The sequence below is a fragment of the Hirundo rustica genome, chromosome 23 (genome assembly GCF_015227805.2).
Source record: "Hirundo rustica isolate bHirRus1 chromosome 23, bHirRus1.pri.v3, whole genome shotgun sequence".
Classification (NCBI taxonomy): domain Eukaryota; kingdom Metazoa; phylum Chordata; class Aves; order Passeriformes; family Hirundinidae; genus Hirundo; species Hirundo rustica.
This window is the reverse complement of record NC_053472.1, coordinates 6,796,388-6,817,233: the sequence shown is the minus strand read 5'-3', so window position 1 is coordinate 6,817,233 and position 20,846 is coordinate 6,796,388. Positions and strand designations below refer to the sequence as shown.

The window sequence follows — 20,846 nt, the reverse complement described above, 5'->3', positions numbered from 1 at the left end:
CAGAAGCACACAAGGCCTCCTGCTGGGATGAGTACTGAGCAGGTCAGTTCTGCTGCAGGGAGAGGAGCAAGTGATGTGCTACTGGCCCAGGCACCCCAGAGACATCGGGGTCACCGAGTGCTGGGGATCTGTCAGGTACTGGCGTGCACAACACAACGCCCAGAGGAGCAAAAGAGTGACCAAGACAACAACAGCATGAACAAGGAGCAATACTGACTAAAACCATCTTCTAAGACAGTTAAAAACAGGCTGCTAGCTTCAGAGAACTCCTACAAATTATTTTCTGAACACATCAGAGCACAGGTCACGCAGCGGGTTTTTTAGAAAGCCCTGCAAGAGCTGTCTGACAATGAGCAAGGTGGTAGAACCCTGGACAGCTCAACCTTTGGCCAGCTGAAGTGACACATGCAGCAAAGCTCTGCTTACTTACACAGGCTTCCACTGCACCAGTCAGACACCAAACCAAAAGCTGCCTGTAACCATGCTACATTCTCTATGGAATAAGCCATGGAAATTGCTTTTGATAATGTAAAAAGTACTGGAACTTGGTTTTGGTTCCCACTAGCTGATGGGAAGTGCATTCAGGAACAAATGGAATGTTTTCCCTTTGCAGCCTATTTGATTTTGGGGCTCTCAGACCCCCCCTGGAGCTAAAGTTGGGGTACAGTGAGGGTCCCAGAGCGAAGAGAGCTCTGGTGACCAAAAGTGGTGTCACCAAAGCAGCTCTGGCACCCGTGGGACTAGCCTTTAGAGCCCTCTTGAGGAGCCATCCCTGCCAGCATTGCCCCCAGGACAGGCTGGCACCTGTCAGAGTGCCAGACAAGGATGACAACAGCTCGATATGGGCTCTTGAGTTTTATTGTCACAGACCCCATTACAGACCCAGCACTGTGGCGCCGCTGGCGTTGCTGAAGTCAGTGCTCACACGTTGTACCCAATGATGCCACCCTTGCCAATAATCTCCCCGATGTAAAACCACATCAGCACTTCCGTGGCCACCAAGCCATTCCTCAGTGCGTCCTGAAAGGAAAAAGCCACTGGTTAGATCCCACACTCTCACAACAGCTCCTCCCTCATTCCCACTGCGACATCCATGCCCGCCAGCCGTTCTCAAGGCAAAAACCCAGAAGGGGAGCAGAGTGCGTGCTGTGTTTGGCCGCCCCTCAACCTGTCCCATCACAGAGATGTTCTACAACAGTACGTACGCTTACACCTGTTGTTCGTGGCTTTTTACAGCCCTTTCAAGGATAATTTCTTAGCCCACACACGGAAACACACTAATTTCAAGGCCAACCAATGACATAGCCGATTCAGAGGGCTAGGCTCATTCTGCCACCTACATACTCCCTTCCCTGGGACAGAAAACGATGAGACCGGAGGGGAACAATCACTGCCTGGTCCAGGCAGGGAAGAATTAAAGCAAAGCCGATAAAATAAAACACTTTAAACTCTGGGCCCCTGAATTCCGTGAGCTTTGTATACCGTTGACAAGAGTTCCCACTGCTTCCCAAGGAAGGAGCAGAGCATTTCCTGGGTGGCTAAGAGCGGTTCCTCAGCACCGCCCCGGCCGGTACCTTGACAGTGAGCTGCGTCAGGCGGCCGCTCTGGAAGGCCCTGACCAGGCCCTTCATGCTGTCGATGGCCCGGGGAATCTCGGCGGGGGTCGGCGGGGCCAGCTCCACCTTGGCGTAGTACCAGAACGTGGCCAAGCGCGGCTTGGAGTACGTCACGGCGGCTGCGGGGAGGGGGACCGGATCGGACGGTGTTTTCCCAAGGGCGGGAGCCCGCGACGCCTCCCCGGGCCCAGCCCCACTGCCGGTAGACCTGTTCCCCATCCCCTCCTCTCCGCTCGGCCCGGCCCGCTCTCGCTCAGCTCAGCCCATCCCGTTCCAACTCCGCTCCCTGCAAGCCCGTTCCCTCCCCGCTCCCGTCCCCCTTCCCGTCCCTCACCCCCGATCAGCTCCGGCCCGCGCTGCACGAGCCGCTGCACGAGCCCCTGGGCGGCCTTCGCCATCGCTGCGCGCGCTCAATGTCACCGCCGGTCACTGCAGCCGGCGTTTGCCGCGGGCAGCCCGCAGCGAGGACCCCGGGCCACGTGCGCGGGGCGGGGCGGGGCGGGGCCGCGCCGGATCCCCGGGTTCGAGACCCGCGCAGTGCCGAGACCACGCCGACCCCTGTACCGAACCCAAAGAGGCTTTTCTACAGCCCCTGGCACTGCCAGACCTCCACCACCAGCTCTTAAGATTATCTCTATGTTTAATTTCCAACACCTTCCATTCCAGTGCTCACCAGGGAAGTAAACCCTGCTACACCCCTGGCACAAGTTGGCAAAAGGTCCCCCTCCTGCTGATCCCCCCATCCCACTCTGGGAGCGGCTGGAGGCATTGCTTTCACCAAGTGAAAGATGCTTGCAGTTTAAACACAGAACAGAGGGAGGCTTTTGGTGCTGCTGGAAAAGAATGTAGCCAACACAAAGAGCAGGTAATAGAGGGTCAGGGCACCACATCATGAGGAGGCTGTGTTCTTCTCCCGAGGCTGAGACTCAAAGCTGTAGTGCAGTGGAAAGTCTTAGTATTAAAGAGAGAGTCTTGAAAGGAAAAGAGAGAACAAAGGCTGGCAGGGAAGGTCTGAGGAGAGACTCCAAAGGTGGTGGCAAATGCACTAAATGCAGTTGTCATTAGGGTGGCGGCTCTAGCCACCCTAATGACTGTGATCTCGCCCGTGACTGGAAGTTTTGAGATGAGATCCTGGTTTTTAGTTCAGCGAGTCCTCCAGCTCCTCCTCCTTCTGCTTTTTCCTCTCTGCAAGCCATTGCTGGATCTTCTCTTTTAGCTCTGTGTTTGGTCTGATCTGGTCCATAGTGAGGGGACTCCGATTGAAAGGATCTGTCTGATCGCTGAAAAATAAAACATCAAGGAGATTACTTGGGCACTCCTGGTGCTAAAGATTAAAAAAAAAAAAAAAAAAAAAAACAGAGAGGCTAGGAAGAGTCATTGGATATGTGAAAGAGATCCCCAAAAGTATCTAGGTATAAGGGCTGTGTTGCACACCTGAGGAGGTGTCGGGCTATAGTCGATCGGTCCACGGTGACACGTGAGGAGGGCAGGATCACAGGGTCTGACATCAGAGTGCTCATAATTGGATCCAGGAATTCATCACAGGCATCTGCGTATGTCTCCTCTTCCTGCTGCTGCCGGTCTGCAAGAGACTAGGGAGGACACATGGCTTTGAGGGATTTGGCCTCCCTGTTCTTTAAAAACCAGGGAGCACTCACAGGTCCGTGCAGGCAGGGAATCCTCCCAGCTGCCCCACTTGGACCTTGGACAAGCTCCACTCCCAGAAATCCAGCTCCACAGCAAAGATGCAGCAATACTCCGAAGGAAAAGGACACAGGGAACCAGCTCTATCTTTTTTTGCATGTTAAATTCTTTCCAGTGCTCACCTTGATCCTCTCAGCCAGGTTACTAAAAGACACTATCATGTTGCCAGGCTTGTTAATCTTCTTCAGAACTCGCACAGTCTGGGCAAAGAGCATCGGTGAGTAGGAGCGGCCGTCCTTGGGGACTGTGGCACAGAAGTTTTCTTCATCCCTGCACCACAGATTATGTGAGAGAAAGGTTTAAGAATCTCCACTTATCAGGGCTGCAACACAGTCCCCACAGCAGCCACATTCCCATAGCAAAGAACTCAAAGCTAAAGAAAAGCACCAGTGTAACTAAGCATTTCTCCCCCAGTATCACCAAGATGGCTCTGCACGGCTCCTGCCACCGACAGGCTCGCTCCCCTCATCACCTACCCAAGATTTAGGTAGATGGTGCAGATGTCAGACACGAGCTGCTGTGGCTTGAAGTCAAACTCACTGAAATCCTTCACCTTCAAAGCTCCCATTTTAGGCCCAACCAGGTGTTGCAGGAAGTAGTTGAGCATGGAGATGATGCGCTCGGCAAGGAAAGGATGCACAAACAGGGACTTGATCTCTGGAAAGGAAAACAACAGTTTGCAAATTCACAGCAATTCCATCCTGATCTGACCACACTGAAACCAAGTTCCTGCCTGCTCACTCCCTGGGGCAGGGCTCTTCTCTAGATCCTGGCAGGCAAGAAGGGCCATTTTCCTTACCTGAAGTCAGGAAAGCCAGCGTGCCAATGGTTTCATTGGACATGATGTTGTGGAAACGCGCCAGCTGACCAAACATCTGCAGGCTGGACTCCTTCTCGCGGCGAGCCTCTGGGGACAGGCTGTCCCACTCGCCTCGGTCCTTCTCAATCTGCTGAACTTTGATCTTGCTGAGGTACTGCAAGACAGAACACATGGAGTGTTTGGGTGGGTGGCAATACCAAGGAGGTCCAGACACGCTGAAAACCAGTTGGGCAACACCCTTATCACCCATCTAATCTGCTGGCCTTCCAGCAATCACTTCTCTGTCAGGTAATAGCTCCCCAAAACTCCCCAAAAAAGTCCTTCCTAGCAGCAACAGCAGCTCTGAAAGGAGTGGAGAGACATTCAACACACACCAGGGACATGAGGGCACCTGGAATGCCCCTGTAATCCCAAAGGAGAACTGCCTGGAGACAAATGGCCTTTATTATATTAGGATAAAACACTTGCAGAAAGGCCAAGGGGATTTGGGAATCAAAACCCATAGTGATTGTTTAAAGCCCAAGCGTATGCAGACTAGCAACAGGCAGATTTCCCAGTGAGCTTCCTTTTTGATCAGAAAAAGCCCTTTTGCTCCTCTTGGTTCTGAGCTGCCTCCTAAACCCAAAGGAAGGAAGGGTAACCCACAGACAGACCCTTCCTCCTGCCTTCACCCCTTCTCCCAAGGACACTGGCCACACCATCTTGGGATTGCTTCCTGCATAGTACCTACTGCAGAGACCTAGCACAGGGCCAGGCAGGCCAGCCCTGTTCTGCAGGTCTGTATCGTACCAAAGAACTGTGAACTTGTTTATGTGACGCTGGTGGCATGCGAGCTCAGCCCCACCTGTATGGCTTCATCCAACAGGAAAATGGCATCGTTCATGAGCAGGTTAAGGAAGCGCAAGAAGAGAGGAGGATTCATTGCCTCCAGGTTCTCTGAGGCATAATCAGCCAGAGCCTGCAAGGAAAGGAAGAACAGCGAATTCTGCAGCACAGCCCCAATGGCAGGACATGGATCCACGTGACCGCCCATGTGAGCTGCACACTCAGGTGGCACACTCAGACATGCACCTCTCGCCTCACCTTTATGCTGTCCCGGTAGGAATCAGTGTCCCACATGTACCTCAGGATGGGATACATGGGACGGCGGTAGTTGAACTTCTGTTCAAACTGGTGTGGGTCACCTGGGCACAAGCCAAAGAACCTTTCAAGTGACAGTCCCTCACAGGTGCTACACAGAGAACACAATTGTCCCTGTTCTGCGCTTACCCGTAAACTCGATATCCACAAAGACTTTGATGAGTGCCTCAGCCAGGTGGGCAGCATGCTGGTAAGAGCAGAACACTCGCTTGCGATGAAACACACTTGAGACGAGTGGGTTCTGAGCCTGATCCAGGTGAGGCATCACAGCTTCCAACACCTCAGCCAGCTTAGCTCGCAGGTGAGGATTTTTCATCCTGCAAGAGAAAACAAAGCAAATCCAGGATGGCATGGCCATGGTGCAGAATGGAGCTGTTCAGGAAATCACTCTGGGAGCTGTGCTCATCCATGCTCAAGTGCCTGATTGCTGCAGACCGTCTGTAAAGCCAGCCCTGGGTCGGTATTCACTTGCACGGACTCCATGCCACAGTGGAATCTCAGGCAGAGGCCAGAGAGTGTGGGAACAGCCAAGCTGCTGTTCTGAGCCCTCCCACAGCAGCTCTCCCACTTACAGCCCAATGCCTGTTTGTCAGCTGGAGCTCCGGAGCAAACCCCACCAGTCATCCCAGCTGTTTTCCTATTGCCCATGGACCTGCTTTCTTTTCGCCCTGCAAATCCAAGTGCTTTGCCTGCTGCATCTCCTGTCCAGCACCAAGCACTGAGATCAGAGTATACCTCTGCTGCACCTGTGGGGTAGAAGCCAAACCACCTGTCCCATGTGATGCTGTAGGGGATTGCCAGGAAGAACTACAGCCTCCATTCCCTGCGGACAGCAGGAACCGTGAGAGCTGCCTACCACAGGAAATCTCCACCTGCTGCTGCCAGGAGCTCACTGCATTTACACATGAGTGTAAATGAACAAACAGCAGAAATACAGAAAGCAGGTGGTGTCTTATGAGGAAGATCAATAGAACTACTCAATTCTGTTCAGAGGACAACAGATCAATCCCAGGAGCTCCCTTTAACAAATACAAAACGGCTGTAGCTGGTGAGGTTTCGGCATCATACAACCAAACACACATATTTAAGCACCAAATCCCATTAGAATCTTAGATGAAGCCTGTGGCTGCCAGGCAGGTCTTTGTCCCTTTGTGCCTCCTGCAGGCAGATTTCAGCTGCTCCAAAAAGATCAAACTGCTCGCAGCCACACAAACCAAGCCTCAAGACAGCGCTGCAATTTCTACTCGCTTGATCACCTTGGGCATTTTGCAACAAGCACCCAGGGCTGCACCTACCTCTCCACATCACCCATGAAAACAGTAACAAAGTGAAGGATATGCTCCAGGGAATCAGCAGAAGTCTCCAAGACGTCATCAGCAAAACGCCGCAGGAAAATGAAGAAGTCGCCCAAATTGTCGGCAAAGAACTCTGGAAACAGAGATTGTAGCTGAGCTCCTCCCAAGGCAGCTCACCTTGTCCTCTTCCAGCCTCCCATCCACTCTCCCCTCATCACCCTGATGCTGATTAAGTATTGATAATTAACAAGCTGTATTAGAACCTGCCATGGAGAAGGACGCCCAGCCTGATGGCATGAGTAACGTCCGGGATTCACTTTCCCTCTTCCCTCCCAGAAGTGAGGTCAATTATGGGGGGAATCCAGCATGTCTGGTAATGACACATGCTTACACAACCACCAAGGGAAGAGCCCTGAAGCAGGGTCCAGAAAAAAGAGTTTACACATAGAAAAAACACTAAATCAATGTAGAACTTGCCGCTTGCCAATGAGTAGGGCTCCTAAAAGGTCAGCAGCTTCACTACCCTAAGTATGGCCCCTCAAACAGCCCCCAATTTTCTAAGTCATCCTCTTCAATGAGAATATTCTGCACAATGTCAGTGGTAGCACCATGTCCTGCCCTGGCCAGGGAAGCACTTGCTCAGGCAAGTGCTCTTCCATACATGAGCTCTTCCAATGCTCATGTACGGCAGTCGTTGGCACAGACCCCCAGCAGGCCCCGTGGCTTCACCTGGCACGTAGGCCAGTGCACTGTGCTCCACCTCCGGCAGCGGGAAGGTCAGCTCCAGCGGCTCCGTCCCATGGTTCCCCACAGCCAGCTGCACCAGCAGCACTGCCATGGACACCTGCAGGTTCAGCAGTTCTGCAGCATCTGCGGTTCCGTCTTGCCGTTTGGTGGAGAGATAGATGGTCATCAGGCGCTCAAACTGCTTCCCTGAGGCTGTCAGCAGCAGGGCTGGAGCTCTGCTGAGCTTCTCGCCATGCCACTTGCAGGCGGTGAAGGCTTTGGTTTATCTTTACCATCTGGTCGTGCAACCTGGAAAGGAGGCAAGGAGGGGCTAAGGAGACAGGCAGACAGACATCCTGCCTCACCAATGCAGAAGCTGGTGGGGGACTGTTTTGTGCTAGTGGACTCAGTAATTTCCTGAGGGTACTCTGTCTGGGGCTCTGGCAATGGGAAGTCTTGGGGAAAGGCTTGGCAGCACCTGGGTGGGTACAAGACCCTGTGTGGGACCATGGCGCCTGCAGAGCGGCCTGGGGACATGGCAGAGCCCTCTGCAGCACTGAGCTCCCTTGGGTCACTGAGGGCAGGGATCCAACACAGCCCAGAGACGCCTGCAAGGTGACAATTCTGTTTCCCAGCAACAAGCCACTTGCATAATAACTTTTTTGTCAATGTCTATATTTAGAGAATAAACCAGAAGGGGACTCTGCTTGGATCAGCCATGACCTCACAGTATCTAGGCAACGATTTGCAAAGGGAAGCTGTGCAAAACAGAGTGTGTTGGTGTCCAGAAAATCCTCTCCTAGAAGATGACAGCTACCTCACATTGCTGTTTCACATACAGCCCAGCTGTCAGAGCCGTTAGGTCACTCCCAGTGGGCAGGTTGCCTCTGCCTACCTGCATGTTCTCTAGTAGTGAAGGAAGGTGCCAGCGGCTTCTGCCCCAAAGGGAGGGGGTAATGGAGCAACCTACAAATACCCAGCAGTTGGCTGTTGCTCTATAAATAACATGGAACCTGTAAGACTCCTTTATTAGGATAAAACACTTGCAGAAAGGCCAAGGGGATTTGAGAACCAAAACCTGCAATGATTGTTTAACGCCTGAGTGTATCCTGATTAGCAAAAACGTGAGCAAAATTTCTCCCTGCAGTCAGTCAGGCTAAAGTTCACGCAGCAGCTCAGCTGGCTGCCCTATGTTCAGACTATTTACTAAAATGTCCACAGCTGCACATGGGTGGAAAACGGCCCCAGGGAAACTGAAAGCAAGTACCTGTGAAACCCCAAGTGCAGGGTATACTGCGTGAGCACCAGGTTTTCCGTCACCAGGTTGTAGCTGTTTGCAAACTGCGGCTCTTGCTCACTCAGAGCAGGGATTAAACATGTTTCTTTTTCCAAACCTGTAAGGAAAAGCACCTCTGCATCAGATCCTACCCAACAATGCTGGTGAGGAGAGGGCTTGAGAGGGTCCCTCCTGAGGACACAAAATGACTCCTGGTGATGCTGGCAGTGTCTTATTTGCATTCAGCTCTCTTCTTGCTCTTCTCTAGTCACACTTGTAATTCTCCCCTAACCCTAATGGCACGAACTGAGAGGGCACTACTGGGTAAAGTGGGGACCTGAGGAGATCCCCTTCCCTGTTCCCTTAGTCCCCAATGTTTAGGTGTACCTTTCATGTGTACGTTCTTGCTCCTCCTCTCCTCTTCGTTCAGCTCCTTCAGAGCACAGTAGGTAGGGTTGAAGGTTAGCAGCTTTGGAGATCTGGGTTTGCAGAAGGGCTGGCACAGCTTCAGAAGGGCAGCCCCCAAGTTGAGGAAGAAGGCATCTGAGGCGTACATCTGGAAGAAAATCTCTGGCATCTGGTTAGCCCAAATTTTGGTGCGGCCCGCATTCGCATGGAGGCAGTTTCCCAGCCAGGAGAGAATCCTGTGCTTCGTCTCTGGAGACAACTGCAACAGGTTCTTTAGCATCTGGTAGATCTTCTCATGGAATTGGGCCATGAACTGTTACAGGAAACACAACACAGCTGAATGAGTCCTTGGGGTTTGTTCTTTTGCCTCTGTGATATTACCACTATCAGACCCTTTCTGGCTGCAGACCACGTCCTGCTCCTCAGGACACTCCGTGTATCACCCATCACACACACGTGTTACAAGCAGGTCAGATCCTTGGGCTGGCAGCAAACAACAATTACGAATGTCCCCAAAAGCACAGCTGACACAATGTGTTCTCATATAGATTAAACGCAAAATTTTTTGCCTATTTTTGACAGCTTGAAAGAACTCTTGAGTGGGAAAGCCCCTCTCAGGGATGACCTCTGCATCCCAGTTCACTCCTGTATTTGTATCCTGCATCCCCATGTTTCACTCCTGACCTACTGGAACATTCCTAGTGGTGTTCCTCTGAGGAAGAAATTTACTTGCATAATGAGAGACAATGTTGCCTGTCAGTTTCTCAACTGGGGAATCAATTAGTGTTTTAGTTACAGGACAGGTACTGAAAACTACTCCCTGGTCATTGCAACACCTGAGATAGATGATCTCTGGGTAGCACCTCAAGTTACTGATGTTTGTTCCACCAGTACCATCCACCCGTTTTCCAAAAGCTCAAGCAACTTCGTTAAGATACAAAGACTTAGTTTAGAACCACCCAAGGCAGTTGGCAAAACTGTTTCCATGCTCTACCTGGAGAATTCAAAAGCAGTTTTGGGACATGCCTAGTTGCAAGCCAGGCTATTCCTGAAGCAGTGGTGCAACTCAAGCCCCGATACCACGTCTCGAACCCTCATGCTATGAGAGACCACTAACACTGCAGGAAGCAGAACTGCCCTGCTTCCCCCACCTGATGTATGTTGGATTCCTGCACTTTAATCTCCTGTGGGCTGGATCGGGATGGATTCAGAAAGTAGCCATGGTTCTCCACCACTCCAGGGGTCTTCAACAAGCAGGAGATATTTAAAACGGCACCAAGCAAAGTCTTCTGGTACATCTGTCCATTGCTGGGATCCTTGGGCTGGATGTAGCCAGCAAAAACCTGGGGAACACATCAGGACACGCTGACTGTTGTCCAAAATCCCAATAAAAAACCCCAACAAACTGATTGGTTTGTGACAGGTAATGAGAAGGGAGGGAAGAGGTATGACTACACACATCGGGTGTTGTTACACCACACTGCTGGTTTGGCCTCTGCAGATCAGGTCTTGTAAATCTGCCCCTGCAAAAGGCTCCTGCCACAGGTACCCACCTTTGCTATGTCCTTCTGCTTTGTGAAGTACAGGAGTACATCGAGGTATGTGTACAGCAGGATCTGGCAGAGGTCCAGTTCCTTGATTCTCCCCAGCAGAATGTCAAACACAGGAACCATGACCTCCCCAAATGTCCGCACCTCCTCGTCCACTGTTAAGGCTTCTATTACCTCCTCGAGAAACTCGGTCATGTCTTCAAACTCTGGCAGGAAATACAAGGCCATCACCCACAGTGTTCCATCAGCCAAACCAACCCAAACACGACCCCCCCTTTTGGCAGCAAGGGGAGCCAAAGCTTCACCCAACTCCACGATGCTCCAGGGCAGCCTCGCAGCGCTGAGGAACTTACGTGCCCCTCTCAGAGTCTCCAGCATCAGGTCCACCAGCTGCTCATACACGTTCTGGTTGACGTAGATCTCCGGGGTGAGAAGGACAGTACGAGTGTTTGACACTGTCAGGTTGCGGCAGCGCACCGCAAAGGGCAGAAGATTTTCTGGGACCTTGGTTATCTGGGCAAGGAGAACGAGGCAGTGTTGGCACCCTGGTCATTACAACTTTAGCTCAGTCACTCCAGAGCTGGAGTGACTGAGCTGCCTTCCTCCTCAGCAGCCTGTGCCCACCTCTTCCCGTGCCCTGCGGAAGCAGGCATAGAGGTAGCGCAGGATGTGCCTCTCCCCAGCGTCACGGTCAGCAGAGAGGTTCTGGGTGCTGGCAGAGGTCATGTGGATCAAGTGACTCCCGGGCTCCGGTAGCAGCAGGCGGGTGAACAGGGCCTGGACACCAACAGAGATGAGCTACAGTGACACAGCCCCAGCACAGAGCTGATCCCTCCAGAAAAGAAAGCTCCACACCACACAGGCTAATTGATTCGGGCTGGGAAGAGCTCTCCCTATCCCTCATTAAGTAACAGAGTGCTGGAGTGAGAACCCTCAGCTGCTTCTGGGCTAAGCAAATCCTCCAGCCCCTCATGCAATCACAGTACCCCCAACAGAAACCATTTCCACTGAAATCCTTGGCAGGAAAGACTGATACAGCTGCAAATGAAGATGAGTGTGTGCATGGACACAGTTGACTGAGTTCTCTGTTTTTTCTTCCCTTCCCCCCCCACGCCCCCCAGACCTGCAGGGCAGCAAACTCCTGCAGCCTCCAGGAGGAAGGGCTGGATTCCCCAAATTCTACACTTTTCTGAGTATCACATCACAAAAATCTCACGGTCATTTTCAGCAAAACAGCGAGTGGCAGCTTCGTGCCAGATTTTGGAAAAGGATTTGTGATACATCATATGTATGTTCTGAGAAAACAGAGTCTGCAGATGGCCCCAGGCAGGCGTCCCTACCTGCTCCACATTGTCCATGTCCAGCCAGTCCTGGTCATCCAGGTCTGCAGCCATTTCCTCCAAGTATACACAGCGTGCTGGGATCCCGTTCCCACTCTTCATGCTGGGGTCACCTGGGAAGGGCAGAGGGACCTGTTCTACCCACACAGATGGGGAACCTGCAGGCAGAACCTGCCCCTAGCACGGCCCCAGCTGCTGCACATGGCACTGCCCCTTGCCAGCAGAGCTGCCCCAGCCTGTACCGCAGCCCCCACCAAACCAGGGGATTCCCGGGCTCACTGTTGTCCAAGGTGATGAGGAAGATCCTCTGGATCATGTGGTTGATGTTGAGCTGCTCACAGAGCTCTCGCTGCGAGCGGAATGAGCGGCTGATCTCAGCCACCGAATAGTCGCAGTCATCCAGGCTTTCGGAGACACTGTTGTCGGAGTCATCCTGGCTGATGGAAGTCTCCTCGCCTGCATGACAGAGCCCTCAGCGTCTCGGGGGACAGCCCGTGCCCCAGCGGACCGCCTTGCCCCCTCCCCACGAGGCCAGCCCCTGCCCCAGAGCCAGGCTCGACCTCCCCACCTGTCAGCTGCCGTAGCTGCTGCTGCTTCTGGACAGCGGCGAAGTGCTTGGCGGCAGCGACGGAGCCGAAGAGGGCGGCGAAGGGGTTGCTGGAGATGCTGTTGTTGTTCTCCTGGTCGGTCATCTCCCCTCAGGGCCGCGCCATACGGGTGAGCCGGGGCAAGGCTGCGGGGAGGGTCGCCGTCAGGGCCCAGGCCCGCTCCCCCGGGCGCGGCGGGCTCGTCCCGCTCGGTGCGGTGGCTCCGGTCCGGTCCCATCCCAACCCAACCCAACCCAACCCAACCCAACCCAACCCAACCCAATCCGCTCCCACCTCGGCCGCCGCCGGAGAGCTCTGCGCGTCACGGCGTCGCACAGCAAATGACGTCACCGTGACGCGACGGAGGTGAAGCACGGGGAGGCGGAACTTGGGAACCGTGGGCAGGAAAGGCGGCAGCGACTCCTGGCGACCGGCAGGGGGAACGACACCTGCGGCTCCACGGGGACGGAGACAGGGACTGGGACAGGGACAGGGACAGGGACAGAGACTGGGACTGGGACAGGGATAGGGACAGGGACAGGGACAGAGACTGGGACTGGGACAGGGACTGGGACTGGGACTGGGACAGAGACAGGGACGGGGACAGAGACAGGGACAGGGACAGGGACAGAGACTGGGACTGGGACAGGGACTGGGACAGGGACTGGGACAGAGACAGGGACAGGGACAGGGACTGGGACAGGGATAGGGACAGGGACTGGGACAGGGACAGGGACTGGGACAGAGACAGGGACAGGGACGGGGACAGGGACAGGGACAGGGACAGAGACAGGGACAGGGACAGGGACAGGGACAGGGATGGGACTGGGACAGGGACAGAGACTGGGACAGGGACAGAGACTGGGACTGGGACTGGGACAGGGACAGAGACTGGGACAGGGACAGGGACAGGGACAGGGACTGGGACTGGGACTGGGACTGGGACTGGGACAGGGACAGGGACTGGAACAGAGACTGGGACAGGGACAGGGACATGAATCTAGCCCAGCTCGGTGGGACCCGGGCACGTCCCGTGCTGTGAAACATGACCGCCTGTGCCATGAGCGAGTTTGTGTTTGTTATTCGCTCAGTGGCCTGCATTTTAATATTAATGATATGTAAATCAACCTCTTAATAGGCAGATAAAAATTTTATATTGAATCACGCATGTATTGACCCTTATTAACTTTGCACCTACAAACACTTGTTTGCAGATTTTTTTTTTTTTTTTTTTTTTAACTTTTTCTTGTGCAGAGAGTTTTATGTTTGTAGGGGATTTGGGCTGGGGCTGCAGGGGGGTGTGGTGAGGGGACACTGATGTACATGTTTATATTACATCCTCCACATCCCTCCCTTCTGTGCTGGGCTGACCCCCAGGGCCTCCGCAGCTGCTCCATCCCTCCCACCTCACCCTTCTCAGTAGGATAGATTTCAGGTGAGGTCAGAAAATACCCTCCCCAAGACTCTATGGGGAGATACAAAGGAAGATTGACAGAGGAAAAGCAAAGACGGACAAAGGGGGTTAAATCCAAAGGGTTATTCTGCAACCCATGGAACAGTCCCTGAGGCAAAGCTGGCTGGGGACTTACAGGGAGGGTTCCCAGCCCAGCCAGAGCCTGCATACACATTGATTTTTTTTTTCAATCCAGGCACTGCCCTGCCAGGTGCTGCAGGTGACTCTGGTAATGGCATTCCTATATTATTAATTTAATTCTACTGTGTATTAATTAATTTACTTTAAATTAATATTAATAATTTAATTCTACTACATCGTGTCCAGCCTCTCACAGCACCAACCCAGTGCAACACTTTCATGCTGGGGGAGTCCTGGGGCACCACGTCAGGCAGGGAGGGGGGGCAGTTTGGGGTTTTGGGGGGATGTGGGGCTATGTCAGGGTCCATGAGGTAGTGCAGGACTGAGCCCACGGCGCTGGGGGGCTCTGGGCTCTGCCTCTTTTTTGCCCAGCCCCCCGAGGGTTCCTCCAGAACAAACGTGGCTGAAGGTCGGGTGGTTTTGTCATGAACAGCTTTTACTTGCCCACTAGTTACGCCTCATATTCCTTGTTACAAAAGAACAACTTAACAAAAATAACGCCCTGCGGCTGCAGCTGGGGGAACACGGGGGGTGAGGACACAAGGGCTCAGCCCCCAGAGGAGGGTGGGCTATGGCACTGTTGGCGTGGGGCACCCACGGGCACCAACCGGGCAGGGGCACGGCCAGGTGGCCCGTCCCACGATCCCGGAGCAGCTCAGGCAGGGAATTCCCGCTCCGGTGGCTCGTGCTGGGTGCCCTCAGCCACGCTGCCGGGGACACTCATCCCCACCAGAGCATCCTCGCTGGGCCCCGGCAGTGTGCAGGGCTGCAGCAGGTGGTCCCAGTAGAGGCTGAGTGTGGAGTGTTCCTGCTGCTCCAGCTCCTTCATCTCGTGCAGCTCCTTGGCGCTGGCCGCTGGTGTCTGCACCTCAAAGGTCATATCAAAGCGGCTGTAGTCCACCTGGAACGCGCCTTTCTCCAGGGACATGCAGGGCTGGAAGCGGTATCCCCAGAGGATCTCGTCCTCTGTGTAGGAGGTGCGGGCTTGGCACGTCATTCCTGCGGCAAGACAAGGGCTGAGCTGCGCCGGGGGGCCACGATGAGCCCCTGCTGCCTGACGAGGGCCTTCCAGCCCCGCATCTCCCCTGGCCCACTGGAGGCAGTTTTGACCCTGAGCATCTCTCACCCAGATGTCACTCCTGGGCCCAGGTTTGCCCAGCATCTCCAAGACCCCGGGGGGAGCCACCCTTCTCCACCCTGATCCAACCCCACCCCACCCCGACCACTTGCCTGTGGCTTCCACGATGCCCTCGAGGATGATGATGATTTCAAACTGCTCCCGGCGCAGCGACTCGGCCGACATGTCCCAGAAAGGGCTGTGACGGTTGATGACGTGGCAGATGATCTGGGGCTCCACCAGGAACAGACGGTCCTCCCCTGTGTCATAGCCCAGGTTCAGTTCTGACTGCCCCAGGGGGATGAACTCCCCCTCGGCTGTCTGACGGGACTTGATCAGCTTTGCCCGGATCTTGGCATCCACCATGTGGCTGTCCCGCAGGTCCCCCACGCGAAACATCAGGCAGAGCTTCTCGTCCCGGCAGGAGATGACGCAGTTCTTGCTGAAGATGAGGGTCTGGGCACGCTTCTTGGGCCGGGAGATCTTAACAAACATGCAGCCAACCATCATGGCGTCGATCATGGAACCGACGATGGACTGCGCTATCAACAGGATGACGCCCTCGGCACAGTTGGCCGTCACCATCCGAGTGCCATAGCCAATGGTCCTCTGGCTTTCCACTGAGAGGAGCAAGGCAGAGACAAAGCCATCCACATTCTCGATGCACGCCTGCCACTCGGGGTCACCCTGGTGCCCAATGTCACCCCGCACCCAAGCGTCCAAGAAGTAGATGAAGCCAAAGACCAGCCAGGTGATGACGTAGCACATCATGAAGACGAAGAGGAACCAGCGGTACTTGAGGTCTACGATGGTGGTGAAGATGTCTGAGAGGAACCTCTTTTTCTCCTGGATGTTGCCCAGATTCACCTGGCACTTGCCCATTTTTGTCACATAGCGCTGGCGCTGCCGCTTGCCGGCCTGGACCATCGGGGTGTCCTCCTCCAGCAGCTTGCAGCGCCGGCTCTGCAGCCCCTCCGGGGTGGGAATGGTGGAGCTGCGGGCGGAGGTCCTGCCGCGTGAGGAGTTGGGGATGTTGGCCACGCTCAGTGCGTGCAGCGGGTACAAGCGGGCACCCGCCTCTTGCGGGGCAGGCGGCGGGCCCCAGGACGGCCGGCTACGGTGGTGCTGGGTGGTCAGGCTCCCGCGGCTCGGCGGCAGGGAGGGCTCACCGGGGACAAAGCTGCTGTGACGGGGTGCAGATGGGTAGTTTGGCATCGCGGCGCCTCTCTTGGCAGCGGTGGCTGCGCCTTGCTGCCCGCCGTCCTCCACCGGAGGCCCGGGGACGGCCGGGACATCGGGCTGCGGGGGGAAAGGAGCCCGTCGGTGAGAAATCACCGGCGGCAACAGCGAGCGCCAGGCGGCATCGCGCGCCGAGGGTGCCGCAGAGCCTCGGCCGAGCCGTACCTTCTGCGGGAAGGTGCCGTACCGGCTGGTGTCGGTGGGTGGCCGGGGCAGGTAGGCCAGCATGTGCTTGGCCGTGGGGGTCTGCGCCGGGGGGATGGAGTTGCTGCGGCCGCGGGGCTCCTCGGGGGTCAGCCAGCCGCCGGCGCCGCCGCTGTTGCGGGCGTTGGGGAGCACCATGGCGGCGCCGGGGCGGGGGCTCAGCCCTGGGCTGGGAGCGAGGTCCTGCCGGGGGGAGACAAAGCGGGGAGTTATTTCGGACGCGGAAAGCAGCCTGGGGCCTCGGCCCCTCTCCGCACCCCCAGGGGCCAGGGTCTGGCCGGGGGCTCCGGAGCTGTGCCCGTGTGCCCGCGGGCTGGCACCAGATGGCTAAGCCCATTAGGGGCCGTAATTGCGTTGCAAGGCCGGGGAAGGAGGCATTCGTCCCCGGTGGGAAGCAGCCCCGGCAGCCGGCAAGCTCCTGGTGAGTGCCTAAGGCACCGTTCCACAGTTGTTCCAGGCCGTGGCGATAGCTGCCGGTTCTCTAAGAAGCTCCGAGTAGAAATGGACGGCCCCTAGGTGCGGAGGAAGGACAGCCTGTGAGAGAGATGCAGACCCCATAGCCGGGCTCCTCGGCACAGGCTGAGTCCAGCCGGTGTCCACGGGGAGATGTGACGGGATGTCATGGTCCTGGAAACGTAACCCGGAGCGCAGAAACCTGCGGGGATAGGGGTGGGGATGGGGTGGGGGTGTTGGCGCTCTGGCTCCGCCGAGCATCCCCTGCCGCTGCAGAGCAGCGGGACCAGCGGTCCTCAGTGCGACGATGGAGGATGTCACTCTCCGGACCAACCTCCCGGCCCCCCAGACCCCTGGGCGCGGGAGACACTCACCTCATGTCCAGGCAGAGCGGCTGCCAGCCCGGCAGGCGTCGTTCTCGGCTTGTGGCTCCCGCTGCTCCCCGGCCACTGCCGGGCATCTTCCCACCGGTTGTGGATGGGAATCCTCTGCCGGGCTGTGCCACCGTGGCTGGCGGGAGGAAAAGAAGGACTGGGAGATCGGCGGCGGCCGCCAATCCTGCTCCAGCGGCAGAAGGTCACCCGTTAATCTGTCTCAATGACAGGGACAATTACCTTGAGACGATTTAATCGGAAGGAGCAGGTGCTCCGATGCCTGGGGGAAGGAGCAGGAGGGGTTTCCCGGCGGATTTCCCTGCTCTTGCCCTTGGCATGATGCTCCCTGTCTGATCTTAGGAACGGGATGGTCAGCAAGGGCTGGAAAACATCCCCTTTCTCCTGCCTGGTCTGTGCTTCCACGTTGAAGGAGGTCCGTGCTCCCTCACCCCCTCCTTGTGGGAGTCCCCTGCAAAGATCCTCCTGACACTCACCAGGGCTGGACCCCGGGACCAGCAGGACTTAGTAATTTCCAGTCTGGCTCCCAATACAGATAAAAAAGACAGCGGATGAAGGAGAGATTAGTCGCTAATCTCCCAGGGAAGATGAATCTGCAAGCTGGACCCCGCGGAGGGAATGCACGTGGGGGAGGATGGGAGCTGAGTGCCAGCACAAACTTGGGATTCTCCTGATGCTTCTTTTCATAATTTTCATAGAATCCCAGAACAGTTTGGGTTGGGAAGGGCCTTAAAGATCAATCCAGCTCCAACCCCCTGCCACAGGAACACCTTCCACCGGACCAAGCTGATGTACATGGGTTTTCCCCAGCTTCGTGTTTGCGTCAGGATGTCTCCCATCAGACACGAGCATCGTGAGTCTCATCTGCTGGTGAAGTGCTGGGTGCAGGACAGGGTGCTCAATGCCCACCTGTGAGAAGCAGGGCCCATCTGCAACCTCCTTCCTCCCTCGGATATCCCCGTTCTCAACGCAGCTCTCAAAGACTCCTTTGCATATTTAATTAATGACCGAATTAGGATCAAGGCCTCCAACCGAGGCAGTGACTCCTGAGAAAAGCCTGATGCCGGCTCTCTGCTGCCTGCAACTTGTGCTGGGGTGCCAGCCGTGTCCCACCGAGGCTGGAGCTGTTGCTGCCGAGAATCGCTTTCCTTGCCAAGGCTCTCGCTCCGGGGTGACCAAGGCTCGGAGGATTTGCATGCTTTGGCTTAACCCTCCCTGGCACGGTGAGGCACCGGCGGGACCCAGCCCGGAGTCACCGCGGGGATGCACCCGGCTTTTCCTGCTGAGCCGGGCTCTCCTTTTAGCGTGGAAAAACCAACAACAGTTGAAAAACGACCGTGGCCACACCCCGGCGTTGGAGGAACAGGCTTGAATTCGCCCCCCCGGGCGGCAGACGGGGCCGGCGGCCGGGCGGACGCTGCTCCACAAGCGTTAATGCCCGCGGCCGCCGCTCAGGGTGGCTAATCTGGGCCCGGAGGTTAGCGGGGAGGCGACAGCATGGCCGGGGGCTGGTGGGCAAAGGCGCAGGGTGGGGGGATGCTGCTGGCTCTCCTCGGATGGATCAGCTCCTGCGTCACCACCTTCGTGCCACTCTGGAAGAACCTCAATCTGGACCTGAACGAGCTGGAGGTCTGGAACATGGGGCTCTGGCAGGTCTGCATCACCCAGGAGGAGGGGGTGGTTGAATGCCAAGCCCACGGCTCCTTCCTGGCGCTGCCTCCCGAGCTGCGCATCTCTCGCCTCCTGATGTGCCTCTCCAACGGGCTGGGGCTGCTGGGCTGTCTCCTCGCTGCCCTGGGGCTGGAGGGCTGGAGAGCCTGCGAAGACAAACCTGGGCGAAAGCGGCAGCTCCTGCTTGGCGGGGGAGTGACGCTTGGCATGGCAGGGATCACCACCCTGGTGCCAGTCTCCTGGGTCGCCTACAACACCGTCCTCGACTTCTGGGACGAGACTGTCCCCGACATCGTCCCCAGGTGGGAGTTTGGGGAGGCCACCTTCCTGGGGTGGTTTGCTGGAGCCTTCCTTGCCGCCGGCGGGCTGCTCCTTGCCTGCAGCGCCCGCTCCACGATGACCTCAGCGCCGCTGGCCCCTGCCTGCCGCCGGGCCCCTGCTGCACGAGGTCTGGCTGGGGGCCAGCACCTGCACCCCAAAAACGCAGACTTGGTCATCTAGGACCTCAGGGTGCTGTGCCCTGTGCACCTCGTGGTTCTTCCCCGGGCAGGGAGGGTTCCTGCTTGTTTCACAGGATGATTTGCTAATTGCTATGGCAGCTCTGCAGGTTTCTCTCCTTCCTCTGCGTGTCTGTTTCACTTTTTCTCTGTTAAGGAGCAACAGATTTCCCCGCAGCACTCACCAGAAGCAAGGGTGGGAAGGCAACAAGCAGCGGGCAGCACTTTGTACTGCTGGTGACACCGTGGCATCATCACTGATGGGTGACACTGCGTTGGCATCCCTGGCGAGTCCCCTGGAGCCGAGTCTGTCGTGGCTGATGCTGCGTGCCGGTGTAGCAGCTCTCTCCTTGCATGTCTGTGTCGCTCTGATGTATTTGCAATAAATTATCACGTCCGTAGACAGTGTGTCTGTGCTCTGAACATGCAGCTGTATCTTGCAGAAGCAGGATGCAGGGTGGGAATTGCAAGGGGCAGCACTGCTGCTGCAGCTATGATTTGGTCTGTCCAAAAAAGATTGGAGGAAAAGAGAGAAAAATGGAAAACAAGGGGGAAGGAGGAAAATGAGAGACAAAGCAGCACCGAGTTCTACTCCTGCTGCAAAGGTGGGATGGCAGTGACCGCGTGCCCTGCAGGAGCCTCATCTTCTCATGGCTAAGATGATAAATCCGATAAGTGCCACAGACCTTTGTGTCAAAAGTTCCTCGACTGCATCTTTTACCTGTGCACAAGAGGCAAGAAAGGGTTTTTGCTGGTCTCAACTGTTCCTTCCACATTTTCCTGATTCAGCTGTAAAAATAAAGGCTGATTACACACCTCTGTGAGCAAGAGCATGGACCATCAGGCTGGATTAGCACCCGGAGTCCTGACAGGGGCCTGCCCGCTGCTACGGCACTGGTTGAAAACTGAGTTCACCGCTGGTTTAATCCCTGCAGGCTCAAAGCCGTGGGCGCGTGACCCATCTCAAGGAAGGCGCAGCCGGCAGCGGCATTCCTGGGGGAAGCAAAGTCCGCTCCTTCTAAGTCCCATTTTGAAACCTGCACTTTGCTCAGTTGGAGGAGAGGAAGGAGTGGGTGGGCGAGGAAAGGGAACAGTGATCATCCCTGGGAGTTCTGATGCTGCGGGTCTGGGGACAGAGTTGGTGCTGAGAGTGAAGGAGAGGCAGGTGCTCAGTTCTGAAAAAGATTCGAATGAGGTAGAACTGAGGGGGCAGCGTT

At 55.9% G+C, this 20,846-nt stretch overlaps 4 protein-coding genes across 4 annotated transcripts; 1 reads left to right on the top strand and 3 right to left on the bottom strand.

The window, feature by feature from the left end:
- Window positions 1–842: 842 nt before the first annotated feature.
- On the bottom strand, window positions 843–2,083 carry ATP5MG (ATP synthase membrane subunit g). The gene is made up of 3 exons (XM_040085053.2): window positions 1,951–2,083; window positions 1,575–1,735; window positions 843–1,020 (listed from the first exon to the last, which is right to left on the bottom strand). The coding sequence occupies exons 1-3, from the start codon at window positions 2,012–2,014 to the stop codon at window positions 922–924; spliced, it is 324 nt and encodes a 107-aa protein (XP_039940987.1). The 5' UTR covers window positions 2,015–2,083; the 3' UTR covers window positions 843–921.
- Window positions 2,084–2,238: 155 nt separating this feature from the next.
- Window positions 2,239–12,873, bottom strand: UBE4A (ubiquitination factor E4A). Its single transcript, XM_040085052.1, is given in 23 exon segments — window positions 2,239–2,896; window positions 3,051–3,208; window positions 3,443–3,590; window positions 3,797–3,977; window positions 4,120–4,294; window positions 4,985–5,098; window positions 5,224–5,324; window positions 5,410–5,597; window positions 6,576–6,708; window positions 7,305–7,430; window positions 7,433–7,464; window positions 7,466–7,503; window positions 7,505–7,610; window positions 8,569–8,695; window positions 8,965–9,298; window positions 10,137–10,328; window positions 10,539–10,741; window positions 10,889–11,048; window positions 11,160–11,312; window positions 11,876–11,988; window positions 12,155–12,331; window positions 12,444–12,608; window positions 12,757–12,873. Coding segments are annotated over 22 exon segments (3,225 nt in total). The 5' UTR covers window positions 12,568–12,608; window positions 12,757–12,873; the 3' UTR covers window positions 2,239–2,754.
- A 1,838-nt stretch (window positions 12,874–14,711) lies between these two features.
- On the bottom strand, window positions 14,712–17,529 carry LOC120762485 (G protein-activated inward rectifier potassium channel 4-like). The gene is made up of 5 exons (XM_040084928.1): window positions 17,444–17,529; window positions 17,055–17,271; window positions 16,578–16,799; window positions 15,287–16,472; window positions 14,712–15,055 (listed from the first exon to the last, which is right to left on the bottom strand). The coding sequence occupies exons 1-5, from the start codon at window positions 17,527–17,529 to the stop codon at window positions 14,712–14,714; spliced, it is 2,055 nt and encodes a 684-aa protein (XP_039940862.1).
- Window positions 17,530–18,958: 1,429 nt separating this feature from the next.
- Window positions 18,959–19,633, top strand: CLDN25 (claudin 25). The gene has a single exon (XM_040085190.1). It carries the CDS (start codon window positions 18,959–18,961, stop codon window positions 19,631–19,633), a length of 675 nt encoding a protein of 224 aa, XP_039941124.1.
- The last annotated feature ends 1,213 nt before the right edge of the window (window positions 19,634–20,846 follow it).